General features: G+C 37.8%; 1 protein-coding gene across 1 annotated transcript; it reads right to left on the bottom strand.

The window, feature by feature from the left end:
* Positions 1-12,566: 12,566 nt before the first annotated feature.
* On the bottom strand, positions 12,567-24,516 carry LOC752136 (suppressor of fused homolog). Its single transcript, XM_030985966.1, has 10 exons — positions 24,168-24,516; positions 23,332-23,466; positions 22,175-22,314; positions 20,667-20,809; positions 19,574-19,659; positions 18,732-18,928; positions 17,949-18,189; positions 17,061-17,199; positions 16,068-16,136; positions 12,567-13,460 (listed from the first exon to the last, which is right to left on the bottom strand). Exons 1-10 carry the CDS (start codon positions 24,311-24,313, stop codon positions 13,389-13,391), a joined length of 1,368 nt encoding a protein of 455 aa, XP_030841826.1. The 5' UTR covers positions 24,314-24,516; the 3' UTR covers positions 12,567-13,388.
* Positions 24,517-24,759: the final 243 nt, after the last annotated feature.

Below are 24,759 nucleotides of genomic sequence, written 5' to 3'. Positions count from 1 at the left end.
CCTGTCGAACCAAAGACCCCGGGTTCGACTCGCACCTAGGCGGATGACTGAAGTCTGCGTTGTGTGTTAACGTGCCCCTTCCCTTGTTCATAGACGCAGGTTATGTCAAGTGGAAAACACTCCGTCCCTCGGATATGACGTTAAATGGAGGCCCCGTGTACAGGAGAGTCACCACCCTTGCACGTTAAGAACCCATTGCACTATTCGTATAAGAGTAGGGGGAAACCCCGGTGTAATAGTCCCACCTGCACACCCCAATCAGGCCGAGTATACGGCATCTGCAAGAATCTTCAGTTTTGAAGAAGGCAGATTATCTTGAAGAAGAAGAGAGAGAGGGGTAGGGAGAGATAGAGAGAGAGAGAGAGAGAGAGAGAGGGAGGGGGGGGGGGGTCACACTGCAAAATTACCTCCACACCGAACGTAAATCGAATTAATTACTTTAGCCATTCTGGGTAATGCAAATTTTTATTCGGTCCGCTTCCAGTCAGGAGTCTGTATCGGTCGGTGTGACCGGGGTGCGAATTTTTTTTCCGTACTCGAGAGAGCAAAAATCCCATGTGCGCATGCGCGTGGACTTATGATTTCTCTGCTACTTCCCATACGAAATGTACATGTATTCGCATGTACTGTGCACGATTCGCGTTCTACGAGTAAACGATGGCATAGTAGTCTTCAAACACAGACTCTGATTTGCCAGTTTGACAAATCAATATGCGTATGTGTCGCGATGTGCTTATTCAAGTCTGTGTAGTTGTATGATTCAGACCCAGTAGTGCATATGGAAATACATTGCAACTTGTATAGAATGGTATAGTAGTCTGCAAGCACAGACGCTAATCTGACAGTTTGACAACATACTAGTAGTGTGCTGAGAAGTACTTTATTCAAGTCGCCAACTTGTATAGAATGGTATAGTAGTCTGCAAGCACAGACGCTAATCTGACAGTTTGACAACATACTAGTAGTGTGCTGAGAAGTACTTTATTCAAGTCTGCGTAGATGTATGATTCAGACCCTACTGGTGCGTGCGTTAGAAATGCATCTCAATGTGTAGAGTGTAGTATAGTAGTCTGCAAGGACATAATAATATATTGTGTATTGATGAGTAGTGATTTTATGCAAGTTTGTGTAGTTTAATGATTCCAGACCCCATGGTAGGCCTATGTATTGTGCCACTGCTCTCTCACACTCTTTCTCTCTCTCTCTCTCTCTCTCTCTCTCCATATCTCTCTCTCTTTCTCTCTCTCTCTCTCTCTCTAGCCCTCCCTCCAGTATGCTCGCACTCTCTGTATTACTTTTATTTATAATCATGGTCTGCTGAGAGCCAGAAGGATGTTAACTCTTAACACAACGAATGCCCTTCTTCAAACTGTCCGATTAGCGTCTGTGCTTGCAGACTACTATACCATGCTATTCAATTTGGGATGCATTTCTGTAAGCACTAAAATGTCTGAATCATACAACTACTCAGACTTGAATACTAGTACTATTGCTACGCACGATATATGCGTAATTGTTTTGTCAAACTGGCAAATCAGAGTCTGTGTTTGAAGACTACTATGCCATCGTTTACTCGTAGAACGCGAATCGTGCACAGTACATGCGAATACATGTACATTTCGTATGGGAAGTAGCAGAGAAATCATAAGTCCACGCGCATGCGCACATGGGATTTTTGCTCTCTCGAGTACGGAAAAAAAAATCGCGACCGGGGTATATTGATTTGATTTCATTCTTCAATCGCCCCCCCCCCCCCACCCTCTTGTTTAAAATAGACCATAACATAGAACATTTCGTCGGCTGCCTGCAAAAAGGCCGCTGCTGTCATTGATAATACACTGCTCCTACGGCCTTCTTGCCGACGATTTTCAATCAGAAGAATGCAAATGCGAAAACAAAAAGCGTGACATGACTCGAATCACGTAGCATAGTTAGTAGTCATAGCAACCGGTGGTATCCCGTATTTTGAATGTTACCCCACGCAGAGCCGGGTTCTTAGAGGTAACTAGTCAGGGGGTCAAAGTGTTACCCCCGTCAGGAGCGATTCGGTATTGGATTCTACCCGGGCAGGATGAAGCACAACGGTGACGTTCTACCTAGATTGGTTTTGGATGCAGCCCTTCTTCTTTCTATTTTTCATATAGTATGATAGCCGATGGGCAGGAGCGGGGTGGGGGCCGGGGCACAATTATTATTCCATACTTGCACCCGGGGCGTCCCCATCATAGAATAGAAAAAAGATATGTAAAAAAAATAGCGAAACGATATGTAAATGAAGAGAATGGCATTGAAAAAAATGTAAAGAAAAAGAAGGTAAAGAAAGAATGAAAGAGAGAGAAAGATAGGGGGAGGGAAGAGGGAAAAACAATGTGCCAAAAAGATGATAGGACATCTTCCCCTAATCGGTAGATGAATTCCCATTTCATCCACCGTGTAAGATCGGTGGCGCCCCTCATGACCCTCGAAGGCTTGACCCACGGTACTCAACGGGTCAGTCTATATCATCATCTCAGTCATCATCATCACCATCATCATCATCATCGTCATCATCATCATTCCTATGATCATCATTAATAATCATCGTAATATCATGCACCGTAATCATCATTATAATCATCATCATCATTATAATACCACCACCATCACCACCACCACCATCATCATCATCACCACCACCACCACCACCATCATCATCTTCACTACCATCATCACTCATCATCACCACCACGTTCATCATCACCACCAGCACAATCATCATCAGCAGCAGCAGCACCATCATCATCATCACCATCATCACATACACTATCTGCATAAACCTTCTGATCTTCTCCAATTTATACTTATTACATTTATCTTATTTATGATTACCATGGTATGTGGTTTCTTTCTTCCATTCATTATGTCCTTTCGCTTATCTGCCTTTAATCAATTCTTTTATTTCCCCTCCTCCTCCCTCCCCCCCCCCCCCTCTCTCTCTCTCTCTCTCTCTCTCCCTCTTTCTCTCTCTCTCTCTCTTTCTCTCTCTCTCTCTCTCCTTTACCTCTTCTTTTCAAATTCCTACCACATTGTCCTTTTCCACCCCCTCATCCTCTTCACAATATATTTTCTACCAGATATCAATCTCCGTTTAATTTGTTTATCATACACTGTTTCTAGAAATGACAGCGTAAGGGACAGTAATCAACAACAAAATAACATCAAACACAATGAAAGAACAATCATGACAAAACAAATTTTACTTGCTGTGTGTGTTATTGCTATCAAATCACAATATGGAAACGGTGACGAATTTACTGATAAAGAATCTTATACATGCACTCGTATAATTCACAACTCTTACAACAATATATGTCGCCTAAAAGTGAAACTGTCAAACTGTTAGTATCAATATTTTTTATTGCAAAATTATGTCCAACAGCTTAACAATAAAATACAAAGCAGTGAAGCACACCTAACTCTAATACCGTTGCATTTAGAACAACCATCAGAGCAAACAATGCAAAGACAAGTAACTTCGCAATATGACAAGAAACGTGGAATATTACTTTAACAAAATGAAGAAAAAGAACTACATGGAGTTTTTATTGCAAATTGTACAACCCAAACGAAGCACAAGTCAGGAGACAACAATTTGCATCACAGTTTATATTCACCTCGTATATTTAGATTTGAGATTTCTTCTGTGACCAAATTAATTCCAATAGAATGCATAAACAATCGAAATAGCATGGTTTTATTAAAATCTGTTTTCTACAAAGGCATGTTAAAACATTTATGCAATATATTATACAAGTCTGAGATGGGATTTGCTTGCTTTTGAGTAATAAAGTGTTTTCAAAATTTGCGATATGTAGTAAAGTTATCAATTTACGTCCAGCGTTGCCTGACACTTGGGAAGACAAATTTTGACATACTTTCTCTTCGAGTGGGATTTTTTTCTGAAAACCAGGGATAAAGTATGACAAATCGAAAAAAGGAAGACATTCAGAAGAAAAAAATCGAGGTCATAATATTCTGGTATAGGAGGTAGTTCATACTGTTTATATACTGTATTTTATAAGGTTATTATAAGGTTCTGACGCCCGTTGTACATAAGGAGTCATTTGTCTGACGTAGGACTGCGTTAGTGGCTCGGCATGTTTATTGACGCACAACGACATGACTTGAGTAAAATCGGTGACTTAAGTAAGATCAGTGAAATACTATTTTATGTTAACACTAATTTCACCATCAATGTCAAATTGACGTTGAGTTAATGCAGTTTTCGCATACATATTTAAAGGATTTTAGGTCATCTGATGCTCTCAGAATAGTCAGCAATGAGTTGATGATGGCCTTAGATTTCAGTATCTTTTTCATTGTCATTACAATAATTCTTCAGAATCTTGAAGTAACAAATAAAGTGAATAATAATAATCGCTACATCATTTCTACACTGCATGGCTGTGCCCTCCTAACATTATCAATCCACGTGGTAATGTCGCGTTCGCTTGCTTTCACTCCGACTCGCTTTTCGTGGTCGACCGGCGGGTCGACATGGGCCATGATTCTTCTCTTTGATTTTGGTAGTCGCCATGGTACAAAACCAGCCTCGTTGACGGCCTCAACGCGATTTGAGCCAACGCTGGAGACGCGCTTGTTACCATCAACAGATATTAACGTTCCAACAACCGGGGCTTGTACGATATCGTGCCATGTAAGTTTACTCATCTGCGCGCTCTCCAACGATTCGGGGTTCGGAATGTTCGAATACTGAAGTTTCTCTGGGAGTGGTGAGTCTTCAAACCGAACGACTCTTCCTCCATCTGCAAATCCCCTCTGCTTCTTCTTGAAAGCTTCGAAGCTCACTTTCGGATCGTTGACGCGGATTGGACGCTGAGGGTACGACTGGCAGAGTGACTGCTTGCCATTGCCGAAAGGCGAGGAGATGTGATACTGATCCATTTCGTTGTCGCGTGGGCTTTCGTTCGATTTCGTGCTCCGCGTTTCACTTGGTGGCGGTGCTTTCACTTTTCGGGTTGACGAACTGTGTCGATGACTAGCTGCTGCGTCTGTAAATTGAGCAGAACTTGCATACCTTTCAGGGTTTACCTTTCGCAAATCTGCGTAGCGCGGCGAGTAGAATTGCAACCGATGACTCTCGTATTCGCGGGCGATGCCGACACACTCCGGCTCTAGAAAACGTTCTCTGAAGGAATTTCTCGTGTTCGGCACATTGTAGATGTCGAACGCGTCTTCGTCGTCTTTCGTCTTCTTGCGCATCCCTTTAAACGCGCACTTAGGGCCGATCTGACGCAGGAACGGCCATGTTGACTTTCCATCGCGTTTCGCGTCATCGGGTGTTTCGATGAACGCTCGGAAAAACTCGGGTGGGTCATCCCACGGAGTCACCGGTGGGTTTCTGAGGATGAAATCGTGGTTTTGAGGAGAGAGTTGGTAGAGCTCTCTTGCAGATGGTTTCTTTCTCCTCTTAAACATGGTCGCTTGAGATGAAATGGGAGGGAAGTAATTTAACCGTCTCGGGACAGAAATGGCAGGTGAATCGTCCAGTGGTCCCATCATGGTCGCCATTTGGTTTCAGTAGTCAAATCTCACATAATTAAATCAAATCTATATGCAGTATAGATGGCCCGCTTTGAAAGAGAACATCGGCAAATCCAAGACTGGTGTCACGTTAACGACGACATCAGTCAGTGTCCGTTATTCAATGCATGAAAACAAAGTTAGTTATCTGATTGTTAAAAATTGTGAGCAATAATTATGATTAACTAAAGTCATGAGAAAACAAGACCAATATTAATTCGGGGGAACATAAGCCACAAACCGAGCTTGACAGTCTTCAATCTCATCACATCACAGTTAGCATGACATCGAATTATAAGGTTGGGCATCTAGAGGTTTCTTTCACAAAGATGAAATACGACCGTCTTCGTAGTTTAACATTTTGAACGTCAACTGTACATTTATTTAAATGCTCCAATATATATAACTTATGTCCCAAATCATGACCAATTATTTTCACTGTACCGATAATAGAGCACTTTTCTATTTACCAGCCGGCAGAAACCGTAGAGCGTTTGTCAAAATAATGTTGTCACTTAATATTCCACACATCAGAGTCCAGTTGATACTAAAGCAAACTTCTAAATCTCATCTGAAACTTTTCTGCATTGGATATCCAAACTTGAAATCAAGATTATACACCCTAGCAACGTGTACATCAAATCATTTCATGACATTTTATGTTCCACAAAACCACAAACTGGCTAAAATCCGCCGAATGTTTCCAGAAATGTGTTCTCTCCGTCAACATCCACGCAACGAATAAAGTCTGCTACTTTCAATGTAGTCTACCTGATGTTTTAACGAAATACGACACACTTGAAATCCGACGGCATACTATTTTCTTCTTCTTCCATGAGAGAACAATACTTCATTGGGAGTAACTCAAGTTTAAGGTCATTTTCTCCAGAGTAAATTTGTCAGCGCATTGCAAATCAAATGATTGCACTTTACGACTGGATTTGATGTAGTCCGTAACTATGTGGGCTGTGTAATTCATTCATACTTACTCTGTACTCTATACAACCTCCATAAACATGCCTTTTGTGAAATCTCTGCGATTCAAAAGCCGGCTTGGGGGTTATTGTCGTCTATGGAATTAATAGTTCTGAACCGAGACAATGCATAATGGTGTTGCTCATACACTCTTGGGTGCTCAACCGGTTCGCACAAACCCGACAACAATCCGAAAACCTCTCAACAACTCTCCTCGGGGAAAGTAGATAAACAGTCTATTCATGCATCTCATCCACTCTTTTCTCTTTGTCCAAACGACTAAAAATTGACAACTCCCGCCAAATGACATTCTTTCGTGGGGTATTGTAGTATAGTAGATATGACATACTTGGTTATGTTGTTTATCCCAGGCGTTGGAATCGTCAGCGGGCAGATCACGAATCATATATCGGTTGCTATGGGCGACGTATCGATATCAAAATTGGACGTTGTTGTCTGCGGAAATAAAACCAGCTGTGCCGAAACTATGATGATAATAAAACGCACTGCGTTCAGATATCACTGAGATTTTTCATGTTGTATATAAATGTGTATTGGTTACAACACCACGTCTCCTAGGAATAAAGTAATTAAAAATTGTATTCAAAGATTTGTCGGCGAGATAGAAAGAGCTTTGGTAGTTAAATTCATCTTATAAATAAACCTACGGAATTATGAGAATGATGCATTAATTAAAAAATACCTTTAATGATCGAGCAAGCTACTGAAATTAATTTGTTAACCAGCCACCCCCCACACCTACACCTACACACACACACACACACACACACACACGCACGCACACACACACACACACTTAAAATTTAATATTTTGGCAGATGACATGAGATCAGCTGGCACTGGGGTTCAAAACAAATAACATCAACCTTTCTTGCTTATTTGAAAGAAAAGGTTGATACTCCGCAATGTGTTTTACTAGCTTTGATGGGAGGTGAACCTCTTAATGAAAGTACAAGCACTGAGCTATACTCTGGTCGTGTATATAAGCGTGTGCATAACATAAATTATATTTCCATGCTAATATTATTACTGAAAAAATAACCGTGGATCTATGTCAAAGTCCTTCACGCATTTACTTCAGTACACCTCAATTCTTGGAATGAAAAAAAAAAGAACAACAGAAACAAAACAAGCACCCCCCCCCCCCAAAAAAAAGGACCAAATCATTGTAAATCGCAAATAACATGACCTTCGCGTCTACTCAGCTAGTTCGTTGATATTTTGTAATTTCCAGTCAGTGATTAATTTATGACGAGGCACTGAATGTGTCCGAACTATATTGATAACTTTTGAAAATTGATTTAAATGACTTCTTTTGGCGGAAGAAACAACAGACAATGAACGTCTCCAAAACATTTGATACTTTTGATTGATAATGATATCTACAAAACTGACAACTCTTATTAACCTTGTTCCCTGTGTGAAGTTGGAAGGTTTACATTTATCGGAGTTAGTTCTCGAAAACGTTTTCATACCGCATTATTTATTATTCCTAAAATAATGTGTCGATATTATGATTTTATTTAGGGGGAATCAAGACCATCATTATTTTAACGCATACCATTAGTCAATCAGAGAACAATACCGTTTGTGTATCACTAAAGAGCCATTACAGAAAACTCACGTTCGTATCTGGCTTTGTGAAATGCAAACGGTATTGCCCAATAAAAAATGCGTTTATACTGATCAAATAATATACACAAAACTATACACAAATGATGTGGGCTTAATTTGTCAAAGAGCAACAAAACCCCTTCAAATTCAGAACTTCAATTTGAGAATTGAAATTGAAAAAAATCGACAAAACTATTAAAGACAAAGCAATATTAAAATCATTTACACGTGCAATTAAAGAACAAATCAGTTAGATATGTCTTTAAAGATTTGAGTTTTAATCCATGGCTGTACAGAACGTCTACTTAAAGTAACACCTCGATTTTTGAAATGGCAAAATACAGAATAAACAGAGACAAAAGGTGAAATGAATTTGTTTTTTGCAGTACTAAGAAATTTATTTGTTTCGTCTGGGTACAATTCATATCTCTTACGGTATCCTTAAATAGTAAACATTATTATCGACAAAATAGAGTCTTTGTATATATTACAAATTACGTTTTTCTATCCCAGTATGAGGAATTCATTATTTATCTAAAATTATTGTTCATACAAATATAATAGCACCGTGCTGGTAGCAAGTATAAAAACTACAGTTTACAAATGATTGTTTGATACATCACATTACCAGCTAAAGCTAATCAGCCAAAAGACAGGAAAACAATTAAAGTTATATAAAAACAAACCACTTCCAACATCTCATATCATACACAATATCAGGATAATACTTGTTTGGAGCAGAAATATAAGAAAAATATTCTACTAGATCATTTTCCGAAAAACATTTAATAATTCAGTAACTTGGCAGTAATACTATCATAAGATCTGCGATTTTAAAAAAAAGGTTAGATTATGATAATACAAGACAGACATAGTATCAAATATTTACAGATGTACAGAGGGCACATAGACTATATATAATAACATTTTTTAAACAAAATTACAAATTATTATTACTGTGAAACAGGATAAGATGTATCTAAAGATAGGTACAGTTTCCAAACATATTTTAATTAAAAGAGCAGCCTTGTGTGACGATCTGCTCACGCTGAATGAAGGTTTAGACGTACACATACAGAAACGAGCTTAGATCCTAATCACAATTTAAATTAGAAACGTGCTCTAAAATAATGGTCTACCAAGGCTTGTTTGCCTTCACAATGAGCACAATATTTAGGTTGATTTGCCTTACACTGAAAACAAGTGTTCCTGGAGTCAAGGGTAAACTACTAGAATGATATAAGTAGATAGATTTGCAGACAAATTATTGACATGCAAAAGCAAGAAATGGCCCTCAGGCTCAGCAGAGGTATTTGAAAAAGCTGGTACTCATATTTTCAAATTTCAAGAGGTCAAAGAATTACGCGTTTGCTGATCAAGATCGAATGTTTTGAATGAAGGGTGTAAAAATCCCCTCTAGCGACGACACCCCAGCTTGAAAGGATATACATGGACAGTCAAAAGCCACTTATCTTATGGGTGGTTATGAGGCTGTACACCAATGCATGAAAACAGTATCAGAAAGTATAAAGAAAAGTCTCAATTCTGGGCCAGTATTAAAGCCACTCTGTACTAGTTTGGCATGGAGGGATTAGACCTCCCTGTGAGGTCACTGGCAGGTGGTTATTTCATCAAATCAGGCCTCAATTAACGTAAGAGAAAGGGATACATGGGATCAACAGGTACCGCTTAGGCATTGTTGGCTGTATAGAGGGCACAAGTAGTTATAAGTAGTGCCGTGGGGCTTTGAAGAAAAATATCTACACATGAACCTAACACATCCAACTATGTATAACGATATATATCACAATAAATTACTGCCTACAAAGTATATACCTGAAACACAAGAAAAATTTCGTTTTACCACAATTATTAGAATAAATCAATACCACAAGTATCATCAATATCAAAATTCCTTCTCCAGATCAATGCATCTTAGAAGCACTTTGTAAGGTACATATATATAGGTGCAAACATATTATGAATACTACAAAAATCTTCTCTCTTTTCACACAAGCAATTCTTTATCAAGTAACACAACAATCATTGTTTGTTAAAGATTGAACACATTTTCCAGTTATAAAAGAATATCTTATGTGGAACATGTCCACAAAATTACAAATTGTTATGCATTGACATCTTTACAATGAACCTCTCGCTATTGGCTAAAAACTTTCTTATTTACCACATCAAATTTAGAATGCAGCTTAGTTTTGAAAATCATTCACAGAAATTAACCCGTACATGATTGAAGCAAATCAATATGCATTTGAGTGAATTGAATAGATATAATCAGGTAACCCCTATAGAGTGAATTCTTACTTCCATATTGGTACAGAATTATAATTACTTAATAATTCTTACTCTAGAATCTACATGTTAGAATTTGCATCAAATGTACTGATTAGTCTGTGAAGCTGTTCACACCGGCAGAGATAGCGCGCGCTAAACCGCGCTATCTCTGCGGTTTGGAAGGTAAAACGTCGTTTCGGTCCGCCCAACAGCAAGCCACGGCGAGCCAAAACGGCGTGCCACTGGAGCACCTCTTGGGGGTGGTCCACGAGAGATAGCGCAGTCTAGCGCGCGCTAGAAAAAAGGGGGTGCTACGATAGACTGCGCTATCTCATTGCGGTGTGAACAGCCTCTGTGATTACTTCATACAGGTTTTTACATTTTAAAAATTGTTTATTCGGGCAGTAGCAGGGTCTTTAATGTTTCATTTTACATGCTTTCTGTTGTTATATTCAATACATTAAGTATGTGACATAAAACAGAAACAGAATCAATCATTTCATTCATAACAAAAAAATCATGATAAACCATCAAACATATTCTTCAACATTTTTGTGGGTACCTCCCATTTTAAGAAAGATGCTTTCCATTACTGTTTAAAAGGAAAATTACTTGAAATTTTACTCTCAACGGATAAAACCAACAAACAAAAAAACAGTGTTTTTACTTTGACAGAGACATACACAGCAAGCCAAACAATTGCAGTAGTTTTCTTTGGACTTTCAACTTTCAGCATCATTAAAGGCACTGTCCTTGCTTGCAGCATTATAACAATCACTCCTATTTGTTCAAAACAACCTCCTAATTATGCCAACTTTTCAATCGTTGCTTGCTCTTTATAGCTGCTTTTCTTTTGATCAATGTTCAGCTGAGGGCTAACATAATCATTACATTCATTTAAAATCTTATGCATTCAACACACTTTTGACACAATCACAATACAATCATCTTCTTACTTTTCTTTCTTCAAAATAAAACATTTGGTAGCAGTCCTCAAATGAGATTATGACAGTTATTTTTGCTGTTTATCCTACTTACATAGTACAGTGGAACCTTATTATAAGGAACTCTGTGCCCCGTCTTACGGGGAGTTGCGATTGATCCAAATCAATCGCAAGTCCTCTAATCAATCGCAAGTTTGCAATCTCCTATCTCTTATGTACATAGTTGCGATTGATATCAACTCTTTGAAATACAGGGCCCAGATATGACAAGGTCATTTAGATATTCCCAGCTCTTTATATTACTGTCTTTTTACCCTGATATAACAAGATTTCTGATAAAACAGGGTAATTTCCATGGTCCCAATGACCTTGTTATAACAAGGTTCCACTGTATCAACTGTTGAGAGCTGAATGAGTGTTTCCTCATGAATACACTTCAGCCTGCTGGATACACTTTGATTTTTGTAATAATACTACAGCATTCATATGCGCCATCAATCTAGTAAACTGTTCTGAAGCGCAGAGGAAGATGATTATCCTGGTTATAGCACGGCAGCCATTATGGTACTCTAGCATTTCTAGGAATTAATTCCTGCCAGGTACCCATTTACATCTTCCCGGTTGAGTGTGGCGAATGTAGATCAATGTCTTGCCAAAGGACATTAGTGCCTCGGCGGGACTTGAACCGCTGACCTTGTGATCCAGTCCGTTGACATATCCACTCGACCACAAAACCTCTACATTTTGGTATAACATGCAGTTCCCAAAGACTCCTGCCCTAGTTATGTTAGGCTAAACTAGTTTAAATTTGTGTATAACACGCACATTGCTACCTACAAAATATTAATAACTGCAATCACAAATAATCAGAAATTGAATAATATTTGATGAGTGAAAACAAAATGGAGCAAAACCATAACCATATCATTTGCTATTCTTTACATATTTATATACATCAAGGGATATCAATATTATTAACCTCTACTTGATTGGAAGTCTGAATAAAATATAGTCCCAAATTAAAGGTGCATAAATGATGAATATGTTTGGTAATACCATGTATTACCATGCTACAATCAATAACCCATAGGCATAGCATACATATCTAAAACATAATCTCAATCCATGATTGTTCTAACAGTTTCATCAAAATCCATAGCTGAAAAAGATTCAAAAACGGCAAATACGTTAAAATCAAGGTGACAGAACGTGGAAGCACTATATTTCAAATTTAATTATTTCATAAAAAGAGTGAAAAGGGATACCAAACATGTGCAATGTGCATCCAAATTGCAGATAAAATACTACATTTGTGAAAACATAACTACTAATAACTTAGTACATTAATTATGATGAAGAGCAAGAATTTTATTCGATTTTTACATGTCACAAACAAATATCAAAGTGTACCAATCTCCTGAAAAAAATAATATGTGTATGGTATACAAACATGTATGTGTAGTTAGAATGAATAAAATCAACCTCTACCTGCCATTCTATAGGTATAAATAGGTAGACGATTGGGGACATTATAATTGATTCTCCATTATAGAACAGGACCATGCCTGCTGTATATATGAAAACAAAATCATGTTTCTAGATTCTATTAAGGTACTCTTCAAATTTACATAATTGAAAACAAACATCTTATTGGAAATATGAAATTTCATTACAAAATGTCATTTTGGGGGTTTACATACAATGATACTAAAAGGCAATATATTCTACAATGAATACAACAATGAGAAAAGACAAAGAAAATTACATTGAATCTTCATATTCTCACAGACTACTCTATTAGAAATCTATATTTAAAGCTATGTATTCACAGACAAGGAATCTTACATGATGATATATATATATATATATATCTTCTCCTGCGACAGAATTTCAATTCAGGATTTATGGAGCACACAACGGAAGGCTTTGACCAGTTGACTGGTCACTCCACACCGGTCACTACGTCTCGTCTGGTGTGATGGTCAGGGTTAGTTTGTTGTCCCTCCAGTCGATAATCTTGGGAAGTTCCAACTGTGTGGAAAAAGCACATAAGTACATTTTATTCACATAAAAAAAAATGTTGTAGGACAAGTGCTTTGAGTCTGGATTAAACACTATACTTACCTTGACGCCTTACCTTACGCCGTGTACGAAAAAAGAATCTTAAGTCCCTAACCCTAAACCCAGTTGCATCTCTAAACCTATCCCTATGTCTTTAATGAAATAAAGCGGTGAGCACCAGAGAAGAACATATTGGTATTCTGGGCCCGTGCTATAAAGAGTTGATATTAATTGCAACTATGTACATATGAGATAGGGGACTGCAAACTGGCGATTAATTGATTTGGGTCAATCGCATCTCTTTACCAGACGGGGCCCTGGTAGTGTATCTGTTGAAAGTAATTCAAATCTTATTCCCATGAGCATTAGTATAGAGACAAAGGAATTCAAATCTTCTTCCCATGAGCATTAGTATAGAGACAAAGTGATTCAAATCTTACTCCCATGAGCATTAGTATAGAGACAAAGTGATTCAAATCTTACTCCCATGAGCATTAGTATAGAGACAAAGTGATTCAAATCTTCTTCCCATGAGCATTAGTATAGAGACAAAGTGATTCAAATCTTACTCCCATGAGCATTAGTATAGAGACAAAGTGATTCAAATCTTACTCCCATGAGCATTAGTATAGAGACAAAGTGATTCAAATCTTACTCCCATGAGCATTAGTATAGAGACAAAGTGATTCAAATCTTCTTCCCATGAGCATTAGTATAGAGACAAAGTAATTCAAATCTTACTCCCATGAGCATTAGTATAGAGACAAAGTGATTCAAATCTTCTTCCCATGAGCATTAGTATAGAGACAAAGTGATTCAAATCTTCTTCCCATGAGCATTAGTATAGAGACAAAGTGATTCAAATCTTCTTCCCATGAGCATTAGTATAGAGACAAAGTAATTCAAATCTTCTTCCCATGAGCATTAGTATAGAGACAAAGTGATTCAAATCTTACTCCCATGAGCATTAGTATAGAGACAAAGTGATTCAAATCTTACTCCCATGAGCATTAGTATAGAGACAAAGTAATTCAAATCTTACTCCCATGAGCATTAGTATAGAGACAAAGTGATTCAAATCTTCTTCCCATGAGCATTAGTATAGAGACAAAGTGATTCAAATCTTCTTCCCATGAGCATTAGTATAGAGACAAAGTGATTCAAATCTTCTTCCCATGAGCATTAGTATAGAGACAAAGTAATTCAAATCTTCTTCCCATGAGCATTAGTATAGAGACAAAGTGATTCAAATCTTACTCCCATGAGCATTAGTATAGAGACAAAGTGATTCAAATCTTCTTCCCATGAGCATTAGTATAGAGACAAAGTGATTCAAATCTTCTTCCCATGAGCATTAGTATAGAGACAAAGTGATTCAAATCTTACTCCCATGAGCATTAGTATAGAGACAAAGTGATTCAAATCTTACTCCCATGAGCATTAGTATAGAGACAAAGTAATTCAAATCTTCTTCCCATGAGCATTAGTATAGAGACAAAGTGATTCAAATCTTCTTCCCATGAGCATTAGTATAGAGACAAAGTGATTCAAATCTTACTCCCATGAGCATTAGTATAGAGACAAAGTGATTCAAATCTTCTTCCCATGAGCATTAGTATAGAGACAAAGTGATTCAAATCTTCTTCCCATGAGCATTAGTATAGAGACAAAGTGATTCAAATCTTCTTCCCATGAGCATTAGTATAGAGACAAAGTGATTCAAATCTTACTCCCATGAGCATTAGTATAGAGACAAAGTGATTCAAATCTTCTTCCCATGAGCATTAGTATAGAGACAAAGTGATTCAAATCTTCTTCCCATGAGCATTAGTATAGAGACAAAGTGATTCAAATCTTACTCCCATGAGCATTAGTATAGAGACAAAGTGATTCAAATCTTCTTCCCATGAGCATTAGTATAGAGACAAAGTAATTCAAATCTTCTCCCCATGAGCATTAGTATAGAGACAAAGTGATTCAAATCTTCTTCCCATGAGCATTAGTATAGAGACAAAGGAATTCAAATCTTCTTCCCATGAGCATTAGTATAGAGACAAAGTGATTCAAATCTTACTCCCATGAGCATTAGTATAGAGACAAAGTAATTCAAATCTTCTTCCCATGAGCATTAGTATAGAGACAAAGTGATTCAAATCTTACTCCCATGAGCATTAGTATAGAGACAAAGTGATTCAAATCTTCTTCCCATGAGCATTAGTATAGAGACAAAGTGATTCAAATCTTACTCCCATGAGCATTAGTATAGAGACAAAGTGATTCAAATCTTACTCCCATGAGCATTAGTATAGAGACAAAGGAATTCACATTTCGTGTAATCGTGTGTTGATAATGATAATGATACTAGTGGATTCTTGTACAGCGCTCAAGTCCGTTAAGCATGTCACAACTGGCACTCCACAATTATCACCCCGGCTTAAGCACAGCCAACAGAAGCGTAAGGCTCTAGGCTATAAAGTCATAAAGTTCACGCCCCCAAATAATCATCCTTGAACAGGTTTCGGTGCATATGTGGTGATGGGGGTAGGGGCAGGGAGGGGGGGGGGTGGAATAACTTACATTGTCTGTTGATTGTAAGAACTCTAGATCATTGGCCATGGTCTCTGCAAAGTCTGATCTGATGAGGAGCTGAAAGAGGAAAGATTTATAGATTTAAAGACTGAAAACAAACGTAAGTGAGAGAAAGATTGTCAGAAATCTTTCGATATCTACGTCAACCATCAATAAATTTTTGTATACTCTTTGAAGAGAGTCTTAAATTTTGGAAAAGAAGATGTGCAAAATTAATAAAAACATCTTTGAAAACTCACTTCACTTAAACCATAAACAGTGAATAGCATTAACACAGATGTGAACTAATAGGACCTATCCCAAAGTCCCCATCTTCTGTATTTGATTATATGTTACTAATAAAAATTTGAATAAATTATGTTTGGCAGAAATTATTTATCTGTTGTTTATGGATTTTCAAATCTAAAAAAGCGAAACCTTCCAGACTGATGTTCTAACTCGACAGAAGAATTGTTTAATTAACATTGTAAACTATTCTGGCTTTTCCAGATGAAGGAAAGTCCGGTTGGATGAGAATTGTAATGTCAGACAAATCGCGAGACTGTTCTCAGTTTGAAGCAAAATTAATTAGCTTTTTCTCTGTCTGGAATGCTCATAATACAACGCAATTTCGATTTGACCATTCATATGACTATTAGGCCAAGTAAAAAATAGTAATTAGTTTTTCGTCCAGACTTTTTCCCAAAAAAGGAGAGGGAAGCACTTTAGTATTTACTAGTTTCAAAATTCAGAAACAGTGAAAAATGTACATGTGTTTAGCTTGAATTAGCTATAGAAGCTATTTATACAAAATGCGCATCGCAGCCTTTTGGGGGGCTATTTTTCTTCTAAATAGTGAATAGTAAACTTACTTGGCCTTATGAATCTCAATAAAAAAATGTTTCAATTATTTTTAAGTTATAAAAAGTCTGATATCATTGCAGTTTCTTCAAAATGTGATCGCAGTTTGATCGCTTAGTATGCAATGGGCTTTAGACGTACCTGCAGCCATGGTCCCTTGGCTACAAAAGGATGATTCTCTTCCACAAAGGAACCCTCGACGCTGGGTGAGACCAGAGTGATTGCACAGTCATTGGCTACGTTCTTAAAGGTGAAGTGACGGCCGTGGGTAAGACGCCCTCTGTTGGACATAAACAGAGAATGTCAAGTTGAATAATAACTTAAAATAAATGCGACAGCTGTAGTAGAGATAAAAATGATAGAAATGCCTTACTAAACACTCTTCAAGTACCAGTAGAAGGGAATTCCTTGAATGCTGCGAGCACCAAAATCGGTAGCCTAGCAAAGCCGGAGTAACATAGGAGTGCCTTGAGCACCTAGCATGGTGGAAATGTGCGCTATAAATATATCCAATATCATTATTATTATCAAATTTACTCCACATCGGCAAATCAGCAAAGAACGAGCACAAATGTTTCTAAACATAATCTTTTATAACATATTACTGAAGATATAGAGGTACATGTATATACTGTAAGATGCCCTAAAATGTTACCGTACTTACAATTTCTCTGAATTGTTAATAGTCAGAATGTATTTGAGGAATCACAATATTCATGAATCCATTCACAAACACTAAGATCGACTTAGTTGGACTTGAACAATGGTAGGCCATTTATGCCACTGGTTGCTCTCACCATTGGTCTCTCAAGGTAGGTCACCAATCTACAGAATTTTCATTTTTTAATAGTTTATTATTGAAGGAAAAAACATTATATAAAGATCCTAATTTCTAAGGTTTTTTCTTCTAATTTTATATCTGGTTCAAGGCTTTTCTAAGAGCATAAATCGCTTGCCATAGTCCAAATTATGTTGATTTTAGTCTTTGTGAAGAAAAAAACCCCAGAAGTAACTATTTCTGGTACTCACCTTACTGCCAATGACAGGAGAGCAGCAGCTTCCAGATTGAGCTTGATGCTCACACCGTCCAGGTACCTTGAGTTACCCAGCTCAAAGATGGAGCTCCGCGTGTCTGTCTCACTCTCAGTGGAAGGTCGGCGGTTCAAGCCTTGGTTGGTGTCCTCCTCCCCCTGTTTGCCTGAGATGGGCGGCAGGATGGGCTTGTCGTTGGATAGGCCTCTGGTCAAAGCCTGTCTGATCTGTTCGGTTTCTGGGAACATGGAGAGAAAGGAAAGTACACTATCAAATTGATGACTAGAAGGTAAAAGTAAAGGAATGCAATTTCTGCTTGTAAATTTGTCAACTATCACTGATTCACAATGCCAATGCAACATCCTTAGAAATGTGTTATCCACTAAACCACTTGTCCTCTCCCCCAAAAAGAATTATTCTGAAGTGATGTGATGATCAGTGGTAAAGCAGTGGTCCCATAAGCAGGTGGGTTCTGGGTTCAAAACCTATGTCCTAGTGCCCTTTCGTAAATCATCAACTCATTCGCGACAACATTTTCTCATAAAGGATCGTGTTGGACACCCTCCTGCAGAGCCTGAAGAACGTCAACAGCGTTCTAGATTTCTTGTAAATATGGCAAACCACACAATGTGGTCCATTGTCGCCTGTGAGTTAAATATCAACTCCTTGCCCCTCAAAGTGACTTTAAAGTTGTAGGTAGCATGTACTTGTTTCTTAGCAATCAACCAATATCATATGTTACACCTGGAAATCATTCACAAATAGAATTGGGGGAGTTACCTATTTGTGATATCCTAGGTGTGTCGGTCTCGTCCGTCCAGTCACCAACGGGGTCCCAGGAACACCTTGCGCAGACACCGCTAAGGTTTGAACCCTCTGTGTCGATCCCTCTCTCCACTTCCTCCATGAGTAAGGGGTTGACCTCAAAGATAGTTTCACCTCTTCTCATGTCTGTGACAAGCCACGATCCACCAGCACTGAGAATAACAAGAAAGAAAGAAAAGAGGGATGACAGTTCACTGGGTGGAGCAGTGGGCTTGGAAGCAGGAGGTTGCAGGTTCAAGACCAAATCAGTGCACCAGTGCCCTTTGTATGGCAGTTCTCTCAAATACCAAGTCTTAGAGACAGACTGCAAGTCATTGGTCCACTCTTTGTTCGTCTATTTAAAGCATTTTTCTTTCTTTTGTAGCAGTCACATAAAATAAATGTCAACATCTATTTCAAATACAATAGTACAGAAATGAGATCATTAATTGGTCACTTGATATAAGCTAGGGGGCTAAATGAAAACTATATGCACTAATTTCCGTAATCAGTTAAAATAATTAATTTCATGTGAGAACATAGAGGGGGGAATCAAACTTCATATCATGAAAGCTGTACAAAAGCATGCTGCAACATTATCCAGTATAAATGCTGTAATCCAGCTAACAGTGGAAGTTACAAACTGATTGAGCCGAGGACGTAGGTTCGAAACTGAGTCATGTCTTTCGGATAGTGACGTTTCAAGGTTGGTCCCCAGACGTAAATAATCATATCTGATTGATACAAGTCTGTAAAAACCAACAAAAAACACACACACACATACATGGGACTTGTCAACATGTAACAAATCCACTTACACTTCCATTGACTTGAGTAGATCCAGCATGCCGAGACCGTTCCACCTCTGTGATGCTTGAAGTTCTTCAGAACATACTCCTACAATCTGCATGGGCAAATGGAAATCAGCCAAGATTTTAAAAAAATTCATCAATAGCCAATACTTAAGTAATCAAATGAATTAAAACAAGTGTGGTAAACCTGCCCGACAAGAAAGTGAGGGAGAAAATAAAGAGTCATGAAAGGGAACATGATCACCTCATCATTATTGTGAAAAGCAGACAGCTGCAGTGGTTTGGGCATGTAACTACATAGAATAGCTTGGCAAACACTATCTTGCATGGAGGAAAAAATGTGAAAAGAAAGAGGGGGCAGAACGATTAGGACATGGACTGATAACATCATGTAATCGGTGGGAAAGTCATTTGATCAGCTAACTAGAACAGCTGAAGACAAAAAGTTATGGAGAACCTATGTTTTACGGTCCATTTCACTGTCGCCCCAATGGCCTCCAAACTATGGGACATAGATAGATAACTAGAAAAATAGATAGATAGATAGCTGTCTTTAGTGGCCACCTCTCTATTAAGGTCACCTGTTTATAGTGGCTATGTATTTTGTCTTTCAAGAAATAAATGTGTGTTGTAGAACTTGTCTACAAAGGTCAAGTGTATACAGTGGCCACTTTTTCTGTTTCCCTACCGTGAGCTCAATAGACAGCTTTGACAGTAGTGCATAAACAATAGTGCTACATTGAAATGTACATTTAAATGTAACATTTTCTTTCAAGTGTTGCTTCCCAGTCAAGCTATGACAGATTTTATGAAATATAACCTGTTAGAAGAAATTAGTTTAATACATTTTTATTTTCACTTACAGAGGCATTTTCAGAAGCTAGAGGCAAGGTGCCTCCCCCCCCCCCCCCCCCCCCCCCCCCCGACACATGCCCTAAAGTAAAGAGTTAATAACTGTTAGTCAGGAAAGAAATTTCAATCGAAGATCAAGTACTCTTTGATTATAAATTTACCAAATCAGCCACTGACTAAAAAGACTAAGATTAACCTATACTACTTATGAGAAATCATTTTAAACAGAGATAATCGTGTAATTTACCTGAACAAAACTGACTGTTCCATGTGGTGTGGTGATGGTAGGTAGCTGGGAATCATCTGCCATTAGCATATGCTGAATACGAGACTCACTGTTATCTAATGGACTGTGCCAAGACACATGGTCTCCATTACATAGGGTATTACCTGTTGAAAAGAAAAAAAGAAAAAAAGAAAAAAGTCAGAAAGTTGTCAAATAGGCAGCAGTTTTGAGTAAGATTGAGAACTGACTTGGCACATGGCTTTGTTTCATCGAGAAGAGGTCATAAGCAGGACACTAACAAGCGCTTGGGACAAATGAGTGCCTATAATCTAGGTCCGGACCCCCAAAGTTCCAAAATATATTCATTGGGCTCATGCATAGACTTTGGCAAAGTTGAATCTGGATCCGCTTCCAAAAATGTTAGTGTCTAGCCCTGTCATTAGGTTCGATATTTGTGACGTTTTCCTCTTAGTTTTTTATCAAAGATTCAGGGAATAATTTGATAAGTCCTTTTGTTCATTAACAGTCAGTTAAATAATAGATGTAATCTCTACGATAAACAATACCGTCTCGTAAAAAAATATACAATTGCATACCTGCCAACCTGAGACAAGAGAAATTAGGAGTAAATTTTTCTGGATGGACTACGAGGTCGCGAACCACCGAAGGATTGGGGTAGTAGCCCGTAGATTGGGGGGGGGGGGGGGGGGGGGGTACACAGGACTTTAGGGTCTATTTTTTTTCTCTCCATTTTAATGGTGCAAATGGGCCTTTTCCTTCAACCTTTTCGCCCCACACATAAACAATTTTTGAAATGTGAACACTCACAAAACTACATGTTTCACTACCCACCTCAGTTAGGAGCCCTATTTTGCAAAGGTATATAGTAGTAGTAATCCAAAATAAATCCGAGGAAGTCCGGTAAATAACAAGCTTCCACGATGGCAGTCATCGCACAAGCATTGAAGAAAACACGCCAATGTATACAGTGTTTATGCACGGCGTATCAACTGCACATGTAATATGAATACACGTGGGCTATACGCAGGTATGAATAAACATCCCCAAATTGCTGATGTGAGATGCTTGTAGGATACTTTACAGGACAGAATGGACATTTTGCCTTTGAAAATGGCGGACGCAAACACAAAATATTAATTTTTAAAAAATTATTTAAAAAAAAAAAAAAAAAAAAAAAAAAAAAAAATTAAAATTAAAAAAAAATCGGAGTTTTGAGGCATGCACTCGGAATTCGGAGTTGGTATGAAAAATGCGGAGAAACTCCGCCTAAATCGGGGTGGTTGGCAGGAATGCAATTGACAGTTTTAAAATGCTTGTAGAATTACAAGTGTGGTAAAAGATTGGATGAAGATAAATAAAAGTAAGACAATATAAGATTTGTTTTCTTCTTCAAAGGGTAAGAGAATGTTGAAAATGTTATAAAACCAAGCAGATGAACTAAGAACAATGAAGTAGTAGTGAAGAAGAAGGATAAAAAGAGACTGCCTGCACAATGAATTGCTTCTCACCAGATTGGAAGACGTATCTTGCCAGCCCCTGCATGAGCTCTGCTGGCCAAGTAGGGGGCGCTGTTTCGGTGGGCTCTTTCTTCAGTCTGAACGTCAGCTCAAAGCCAAAGCCACTTGGACCATTGGGACCAGTAGGAATTCTAGATAGAATAAATATAACAAGGAGGACAAATTATTAATATCAGGCACACTTGTCCTGTCCAACAAGAATACATTTTTTATCTTAATGTATGTTAATCATGCATTCAATATATTTGTTTAATATCGTTTATTATCTGTATAAAATTATATACACTTGAAATATTGTATCAAGCCATATTATGTTCATGAAAATGTATGATGAAAAAAAAGAAAAAAGATGCAGAAACCAATAAATTAAATCAAATCAAATCAAAGTGAAATTCATGTTCATGCAACTGTGATCAATGGCTCAGTTGTCAATGGGGACCAGTCTGAGGTGCATGTTTCAACTCTTTTGCAAAACAGTTTGATAAGGGAAAAATGAAAGGATTTATTGTACACATCATCTCAAAAGGGTCCATTAGGGTAGAACTACATCAAACATTTGCCTAAAAGAGTCGTAAACATTCAAATCATGCATTAATTTTAATACAGGTAACTTACTAACTGTATGAGTATGGATTAAGTAACTCCAAACTCTTTATGACAGTTTGCACATCTTTTCTTCTTTCCAGTCTTGGAAATGTCTTGGATTGTTGTTGAAAGGAATTGAAATGCCATGTTCCATGTGATTATACTTAAAACTGGCATACAAAAATCATGCAAGTCATTTCTTGCCTGCTATGTATTACTTCAAATAATGAAACCGTACCTACTGTATACCTTTCAGGACCAAAAGTGGCAAATTTGATATTGTAACCAGTACCTTTGGACAAAGAAAAGTTTTTTCCTTTTTCCCAAAATTGATGAATAGTCAAGTTAGATATAATTGTACAATGTTTATATCAATTTGGACAATGAGTAAAAAGTAATTACAGGATCATATATGGATACATCTTGGTAAACTTGGGGCACCACAAAGGGTCAAGCTAACTTTATTTTCTATTCTAAATATCTGCAGGAATCCAGATTTTGTGTATCAATTCTTACCTTTTTAAACCACTAATTACACTTTTTCATCGCCTTGATCAACTTACTCATGAACTCGTCCATCACCGAACAGATCCGAGAGACCAAAACTGACGTAGTGCCAATGGGGCGGGATCCCATGACCAGGCTCTCCTGGATTACTGTACATGCTGATGAAGTCTAATGGATCTGGTCCATTCAACCTGTCAAGTCAATAAAAAAGGGTCTTTTACATACATGTATCTTTTTAAATACAAACCTTATGTCAGCCTCAATCACCTTTAATTATCAAAGTACCCTTTGACTACTGAATTTTCTCAGCTAATCCTGTAGGCTTTAAAACTGGGACACTTGGTTCCCATAAGCAATGGGGATCTTCATGTTGAGCAATGTAAATGACACCATTTTGTCCCCCAGCAGGTGTCATTTTTGTATTTTGCCCTGTAGATGTAGGCTGTACATACAAATAATCAGGTCTGCATCTGAATGATACACCAGGAAATTACAGATTATTACAGTTCCCTAAACTTCTCTTCTAAGTTCTAACATAACATTGTCTTCCACTGTTGTTAGAAAAATGTGACAATTTGTAAAGTAGGTCATCTGAAGGGTGTGCATAGACCCTATTTAAACTTTAGATTTCCCTACCCAGTATGATCATAAAGTCAAAAGTGATCCATGCATCATTATCATCATTATAACAGCAAATTTTATCTTTTATTTAGTTTCCTATCTCGATTCACAATCACATCATCAACAATCGAGTTCATCATCATGATGAGCATTCATATTCTTATCATTCATGCTTATCAGTTATGTCCAGGATAACAATTATAAAATCATATTTCTCATTAATTATAATGCTTCAATGAAGAATAATCCGATTAAGTCATGCTGATTTTACCAGTATTTCAGTACGGCGGTCACTTGTAATGGATTTGGCTGATCAACATAAAGGCGCCGACATGCCGTATACACAGCGTCAAGCCCGCCCGGTAGTGCAGGCACAGGTGCTGTTCCATGTTCCGCTTCGCGCTGCTGCTGCTCCATTGAAGTTTGGATACACTGTTACAACGTCAATGAAATATCAGAAACTCCAGGCACAGCATCTAAAAGTTTACCAACTTTCTCCTGACATGAGTAGTGTAAATTTAAAGCCCAATTGTTGGACTGAAATTATACTTTTGTGTGATTTTAATACACTTTTGAGCGTGGGAATGACAGAGTCACAGTTCAGGTATTTGGCTGTTGAATTGTACGCCCACTCTTCCCTTTGAAATATAACAAATTAAACGTTATTTCTACTTTTAACATTTCTTCGTGGTATCTAAAGAGGCTTATTATTTTTTTAATAAGTTTTTAATGGAAAATGTAGAAGAGGTAGTAGAATTCGAAATTTTTGTAATCATATAAAATGTAAAATAATTGGTGAGATATTTTTGTAAAAACATCAATGTAACAGCCCAATGGGTTGGTAGACTTTACATTAGACTAAC

This window comes from Strongylocentrotus purpuratus, unplaced genomic scaffold (assembly GCF_000002235.5).
Source record: "Strongylocentrotus purpuratus isolate Spur 01 unplaced genomic scaffold, Spur_5.0 spur5_scaffold_15, whole genome shotgun sequence".
NCBI classification, from domain to species: domain Eukaryota; kingdom Metazoa; phylum Echinodermata; class Echinoidea; order Camarodonta; family Strongylocentrotidae; genus Strongylocentrotus; species Strongylocentrotus purpuratus.
This window is presented reverse-complemented; position numbering and strand designations above follow the sequence as displayed.

Bases quoted from the DNA above. Each gene is read 5' to 3' on its own strand.
- LOC752136 (XM_030985966.1), bottom strand. From the start codon at position 24,313: ATGGAGCAGCAGCAGCGCGAAGCGGAACATGGAACAGCACCTGTGCCT. The intron at 18,929-19,573 runs GTAAGTGGATTT...TGTTATTCTCAG, and splicing joins CTACTCAAGTCAATGGAAGT to TGCTGGTGGATCGTGGCTTG. The intron at 17,200-17,948 runs GTGAGTACCAGA...TATGTCCAACAG, and splicing joins CTCCTGTCATTGGCAGTAAG to AGGGCGTCTTACCCACGGCC.